The 7,038-nt window shown below is 37.1% G+C and overlaps 1 protein-coding gene across 1 annotated transcript; it reads right to left on the bottom strand.

The window, feature by feature from the left end:
- Nucleotides 1-346: 346 nt before the first annotated feature.
- On the bottom strand, nucleotides 347-2,897 carry LOC109827239 (rop guanine nucleotide exchange factor 3-like). Its single transcript, XM_020394203.1, has 8 exons — nucleotides 2,775-2,897; nucleotides 2,298-2,613; nucleotides 2,103-2,219; nucleotides 1,857-2,011; nucleotides 1,692-1,766; nucleotides 1,318-1,608; nucleotides 662-997; nucleotides 347-575 (listed from the first exon to the last, which is right to left on the bottom strand). Exons 2-8 carry the CDS (start codon nucleotides 2,575-2,577, stop codon nucleotides 459-461), a joined length of 1,371 nt encoding a protein of 456 aa, XP_020249792.1. The 5' UTR covers nucleotides 2,578-2,613; nucleotides 2,775-2,897; the 3' UTR covers nucleotides 347-458.
- Between the last annotated feature and the right edge of the window lie 4,141 nt (nucleotides 2,898-7,038).

Genomic DNA, 7,038 nt, shown 5'->3' with positions numbered 1-7,038 from the left:
TGCAGTCCGCAAGTGGTGGCAGGCTATACCTCTGAATATCTGCGAACTCTTTTGGCAACATCAACAAATTCTCTTTGAAGTATTGAGGGATGCGTATATTCAATGATTTGATAGCAATTCTTTTCTAATCTTGGTTTCTGGATTTCGCACAATATAAACATTTGGTGATCACAACATGCAGTACAACATATTTAGTAAGAAAAATATAAACTGAAAATTCTTTAAAATGGTGACATATAGTGGAACCATATGCTCGTTTTGTGAAGGTGTCTTAGACCATCATCTGAAAATTAGACTTGTGTGCCCACCGGAGTTGATGCTCATCAAGGAATTCTATCGCAAGAGGTTGTCATCAAAAAAGGAAGAATCTTGGGTCAATAATACAATTTTCTTCTATTTTCTGTTACATGATTATCAAAAATCTAACTTCTCCAGTCAGTCCACACAGTAGTTGCTGTTCATTGTTTTTTTACAGATCCGTCGATGTAAAGCACATCATTTATCCAAGAAACAATGCTGAATGCTAAACTCTCAAGCACCCTTGAGTAGCTCTCCAGTATTGCTTGCCCTACGTCCTGCAAAAAACTTCTCTCAGTCTTTCTTTTAATCAAAATTTTTACTCATTTTTACGCTAAACAGAAAATTGATTCATGAAACTCACCCTATTGTACTGAATTTTAGAAGAATCCAACGTTGTTTGCGACAAACCAGGATATCGTTGCTTCAAGCACAGCAGCAGGCTCTCGGCTCTGCTAGCAAGAGTTACATTTTTATCCCCATCAGCCATTAGATCCTTGACAATATCCCATGATGATTTTGGATTGTTCATGTTTGCTTTCCGTCTCCATACATATACCGCAGCCTCAACACGATCAGCAAGCTCAAGCGCTTCGTGTTCTGAAGTTATATCGAGGCAATCGAGAATATATTCTGGTGAAAACTTGTCTGTAGTGGACATGTAGCGATATATCGAATCTCCTATGCTCATTCTTCCACTCTGAAAGACAAATTTTTGGTTAAAACTGGAAGCCCTGAAGTACTATCATGTATATAATAGTAAATTACATAAAATCCTCCAATGACCCAAAAGTGACAGTATGACCCCCCGCGTTTTAATTTTATATGAAGTTTACTTGGATGCAAAATCGGAGTTATGGGATGTGGCAGATATAAACATGTATATGCTTATCATATTGAAAATGGACGCCTCATCGGAAAGATTCATCTTTATTTGCTTATAAATTGTAAGGTAAGGTGATTAGTGTTGGTTCAAAAACATTGCGGGGATATTTTTCTCATTCGTAGGTAGATTATCACCTTTGGAAGTGAAGCAAGATATGAATCTGGGATGGACATTTCAGCAAGAATGCTGGCGTTGATAGCCATTGCAGCCTTGTGAATCTGACTCGCGCACTCGCGCTTCTTTTGCAAATCCTTTCGTGATTTCTCGTTGAGGCCGTAATCTGGAACACATGGAATAGGCAGCCACCACTTCTCGTTATTTCGATGAATCACTCGTCTGAACGAGCTTGAGATTCTAGGGCTCGGGGACTGGTTCCCTTCATCTACATACCAAAACTCTGTGCTCTGAAAGCTATCCAAGATTTCCTGTAGAATTCTACGATGTCGAATGAGCTGATAATCTTTTTGTATTAGCAATTTGTGCATACTAAGTGTTTAAAAAATCTTACAAGAAGCATCATGTCTAGTTTTTCAAGTGCTGGGAGGTTTATGTAGATATCTGATCTGGGTCTACTCTCCATGACCTAAATTTGATGAGATTGCGACATGTTATTAGAAAGGGAACAATAAAAGCGGTACAAAATTCTTAGGTTTTGAAATAGAGGATATTTTACCTCGAGAGAAGTTCCATCGGGCAAAGTTTGGAGAGAGGGGCAGAGTTCAACTATGTAATCGCATACCGATAAGAGGCAATCCATTTCTCTTCTCCACATTGCCTTCTTCTCCTGTGACAGGGGCTCCAATCTCCAGCACTGCCCAAAAATTGTTGCTACAAACAAATAGGAAGAAGGGCGATTTCGTAAGGAACAACCAAACCAAAAATTGCAATTGAACGAAATTATGTAAGGAATAAAACATACCGTAGAGATTTGTAATGGCATTTGAGATTGCTACAGCAGTGCAGACACCTTTCCCGCTTCCTGACATATCCTCACCAAGCAAAAGCTTTGAAAATCTCTCCCTCATAAGCTCGATATCTGGTAATTTCATGAAGTATTTACAATTTGATATCATTCTTTATAATGAATAGATTCGGATTATAGCTTGTGATATACCTGAATTTGACGCTTCACCATCACATGATTTCAAGCCTAAGACCTTGGTCATGTGCTGCTTCATTCCAAGCTTTCTAAGAAGCGGCGAAGCTCGTGCTGCGAGCTTCGAAACTGGCCAACCCAAATTCAATGGCTCATCTGAACTACTTTGCTCGGAGTAAGTTGAGATCTCAGAGATTGTCCGGCTATAATCCAGTGATTCAGCTCCCGGCGTAGAGCATTCAATATCGGTATTCAACCTATCCTCAGAGTTCTCGTCACAAACAGATAAATTCTCCATCTTTTACGTATCAAGATTTGATCTCTTTGCTTAACCCTGCACATTCAAAGTTTGAGAAACCACGGGTTATAATATATAACAACTGTATTAAGGAGGCAGCTTTTTCTTGAAGCATTTGCTTTCTTTTGAATGTAGAGGAAAGGAAACATAGCATTCAAAAAATGTAACCGTTGTATAAAAGAAAAGGTCATCTTTACCTTACTAAAAGTATATACGCTCTAATTTCAAAGCTTTTGCATCAGTTTGAAACTCTTCCCTCTTCTATATCCTCTTTATCTCTTCGGAGTTTGAAGGAGTTTGATGAGAAGAGTTTAGGGTCAGAAAAGCTGAACGATGGGAATAAGAAGAGAATGGATGGACCCCACTGCTTATGATTGGGAGGTGTGGAACATGGGGAGGTGTGAGTAGAAAAAGAATTAAAGGGTTGTCATTCTATGATTGAGTTTGAAGTGGGCTTCATCAAACACTACAAAGAAAAGTTTGGCTGAACTTTGGGGAAAGTGTAGTTTATGAAAGAAATGTTTGCATACTTTGAGGTGAAGATAGGTTCAAATTTGAGTTATGTAGTTACTAATCAGTGCAATTTGGATGAGAAGGTTCAATTTAAGCTACCTAATTAATAATTAATGTCCATTTTGGGGAGAATATATTGCCAGACAACAATTGAACTGAAGAGCTCTTTTGTGTTGTGAAGAATGTTTTATAATGACATTTGTAAATTATTACTGTTTTATATAGTCATAAACATGAGCTCAGTTACGAGGAATTTTGAAGTATTGTCAGTATTATCTCAAAATTTCTAGAATAATGTCTTTTGTGGCCAGTTCTCGTCCATTACAACGGAGAGGGTAAGTTACCACTAATTCTTCTCTATTCTCTCCATGTATGGATGTTAACTGATTGCTCACATGCAGATGGTTCTCATTTGTACGGGTGCTTCTTCAACATGAGCTGCTGACATACTTATTTTTGAAAAACCCCTGTACTTTGCTTTTTTGTGTGTTTGGGTGGGAGTTGTTGTAACTCTTTTGAACTATTTTAGTTTCAGAGATACCCCTAACATTTGTTGTCTGTGTTATTGTCTTGTAGATAACATCCTTAAACTTTGTTTATTCTAGTCCTGTGAACTCTGCGGTGACTCACATAACCCCTGCGACTTTCTACTTTTCTCGGAGGAGTTATGTAAGACACTCCAAAGTTTGAGAGTTTCGCACTGTTCTTTTCCTTAACAATGAAGAATAAGTGTTCAACATTTTGACGTGGGTGCTTTTATATATAAGATAATCTTTGTGAGAATTTATTGTTACGTGTTGGAAAGTGATGTAGGACGCTTAATCTGAGTTGGAGTCTATTTAGATTAGGAAATATAGATTAGGAAATAAATTTAATTTTAGAGTCAAATTAAATTAGGAAACAAAATCAATTCTGATTCATGATTTGTTTCCTCTATTATAATGAGTTAGGATAGAATTTGACACTTTTTTTAATTCTAGTCTTACTAGGAGTCTTATTTGATACTTTTTATTTTTGTAATTCTAGTCTTACTAGGAGTCTTATTTATTTTTCTATTTAAGAAGAGTCATGTAACCCCAAAGGAGAATAATTTTTCATCAATAAAATTTCTCTTTTTTAATATTTTCTTCGTGGATTCGAAGTTCTTCGTGGATTCGAAGATCGTTCTTTGTGGATTCAGAGAACACGCTTGGTGGATTCCGAGATACGTCAATTGGTATCAGAGCCTTGTTCCTCCGATCCGATGGCAGGTGATGAAGCCCCTATTCCTCGAACCGAGTTCGACGTGCTGAGGTCCGACGTAGATCAGCTGAAGACCAATGGTGATCAGATGAGGGCTGCCATAGAGCGATTTACGATGACGGTAGAGCGTCTGAACACGACAGGAGTTCAAAATCGCATTGATGGTCGCCAACGACGTGATCTGACTCCATATGATAAATTCAACAGTGACAATGATCTTAAGTAAGACATTAGAGTTGGGAAGAATAGTGAAGAAGTAATAAAGAAAGAAGACCCACCTTCAGAGCACAATATCTTTCGTACGAGATGTACCGTGATGCAGAAGATTTGTAATGTTATTATTGACAGTCACAGTGGAAGGAATCTTGTCTCTCAGCGTATGGTGAATAAGGTAGGTTTGGTGACAGAGAAACACACACCTCTCATTAAGATCAACTGGATTCACAAGGGCAATGATGTGCAGAACGATGAAGTGTGTCGAGTATCTTTTTCTATCGGTCGAACTTATGTTGATGAGGTTTTGTGTGATGTTGTCGAGATGGATACTTGTCATATGCTTTTAGGTAGGCCATGACAATTCAATAATGGAGCTACCCATAGGAGTAGAGACAATGTTTATATCTTCAAGAAAGATGGATGACGAATTGTGCTCAAGCCTCTTACAGAAAAGGAGCCATCTAAGATAAAGACTATTGAGAAGAAGGAACTCTTGGTGACAAACAACGATGCTTTAACAGAAAACTTGAGGCAATCTGAAGAGGTCCGTGACTTGGTTGTAACTGAAAAAGAAGAACTTGCCTCTACCGAAATTCCTCCTAATGTTCAAACACTCGATATACATGAAATACATGATGGTGATATGATAGTGAAGATGGATGATATGCATGATATTCTTAAAGTGGTTGAGAGTGATATTCAACATATTGATGTTGTCCCGATAGAGGAGAAGGATAAAATAAAGAGTGAGACAATTGATGGTATGTGTGAATTGCTTGGTGGAGGGTTCGAGGCAAAGAAGATGAAAGAATTATGTATGGAGTATGAGGGAGAAAATTCTTTTTTGGAAGCAATGAAGATGAAAGAATTATGTATGGAGTATGAGGGAGAAAATTCTTTTTTGGAAGCAATGATCATCAATAATTTCAACAACGGGAGAAAATTCTTTTTTGGAAGCAATGATCATCAATAATTTCAACAACAATGAGATGATACCGCCGACATTAGAATATAGGAAGCAACATGGAATATGTTTAGAAGAGTTTTTCATACCAACTACAGAGCCACATGTTGCCAATTACATACACATATCATGGGAAAGATCCATATACGAGTTTTATACAGAAGAAGCCCTAGCAGAGGAGACAAAATAACATACGGAGAAAATCAACGCTAAATATAAGGTGGATGCAGATCATTGCAAGAGAAGAAAATTATTTATCAATGAAGCTACTATTCTAACAAATATAAGCTCGAGGTTGAGCTTTTTTCAACAAGGGGAGACTGATGTAGGACGCTTAATCTGAGTTGGAGTCTATTTAGATTAGGAAATATAGATTAGAAAATAAATTTAATTTTAGAGTCAAATTAGATTAGGAAACAAAATCAATTCTGATTCATGATTTGTTTCCTCTATTATAAGGAGTTTTTTAGATAAAATTTGACACTTTTTTTTTGTAATTCTAGTCTTACTAGGAGTCTTATTTGATACTTTCTATTTGTAATTTTAGTTTTATTAGGAGTCTTATTTGTTTTTCTATTTAAGAAGATTCATGTAACCCCAAAGGAGAATAGCGTTTCTTCAATAGAATTTCTCTTTTTTAATATTTTCTTTGTGGATTCGAAGTTCTTCGTGGATTCGAAGATTGTTCTTTGTGGATTCAGAGAACATCATTGGTGAATTCCGAGGTTATCACTTCCGCGCTGCGTCAAAACCATCAACTTAGTCCTATATTATTTACATATATCGATCATTTCTTTTTCAAACTGGGGACTTTTCTCTCAAGAATATTTTAGTCGGTTGCCCGTTTTCAAATAGGGGTCCACTGAGAAGAGCTGAATGCTTAGTGGGGTGATATAAGATAACCCAAAGTTCATGGGGTTTTAGTGAAAAAAAAGGTCACGGGGGTTACACCCTGTACGCTTGGTGCGTCAACCCGACATGCATCTGAATTGACATTTTATTTATTTCTCCTTGCCCATACTCTTGAACTTCATACGCAATATTACTTCATTTTTATCTTGCAAACTAAACCCTACGGTGGACCAAGGATATGCTTTCGCAATTAACCTCTTTTGTGTCACGTGATGGTTAGCTGAAAATGCTGTTTGCTGCACTGAAGAAAACAGCTAGCAATGAAGTGTCATGTTTCAACTAGCTTACTTGTATTGTATTTCTGTAGTTCACAGAAACTTCAGCAGTAATGAAAGAATAAAAAACTCTCCAATAAGGAACAACTTACGACTCCATTCATTCACTTGAGCAAACAATGGAGCATGTTCTAAGCCAAAATTTCATATTAAACTACTAAAAAGCAAAGGATATCCTCAAGAAATGGTGCGAAGTTTGTGGTCTTCACGATCTCTATCTTTGCTTTTATTTTTAAGTTTGACTAAGGATAACGGAAATGCCGCGCACGTAAGTGTAGTTGAGACATGGGAAAGCTCATTGATTGATCACTAATTAATAATGTAAGCAGACAATTTTAA

Source organism: Asparagus officinalis, unplaced genomic scaffold (genome assembly GCF_001876935.1).
Source record: "Asparagus officinalis unplaced genomic scaffold, Aspof.V1 AsparagusV1_Un95, whole genome shotgun sequence".
Lineage (NCBI taxonomy): Eukaryota > Viridiplantae > Streptophyta > Magnoliopsida > Asparagales > Asparagaceae > Asparagus > Asparagus officinalis.
This window is presented reverse-complemented; position numbering and strand designations above follow the sequence as displayed.

Coding starts and splice junctions, on each gene's coding strand:
- LOC109827239 (XM_020394203.1), bottom strand. CDS start 2,577: ATGGAGAATTTATCTGTTTGTGACGAGAACTCTGAGGATAGGTTGAAT. Junction 2,220..2,297: donor TGGTGAAGCGTCAAATTCAG/GTATATCACAAG, acceptor TGAAATTACCAG/ATATCGAGCTTATGAGGGAG. Junction 1,767..1,856: donor CCGATGGAACTTCTCTCGAG/GTAAAATATCCT, acceptor CATCAAATTTAG/GTCATGGAGAGTAGACCCAG.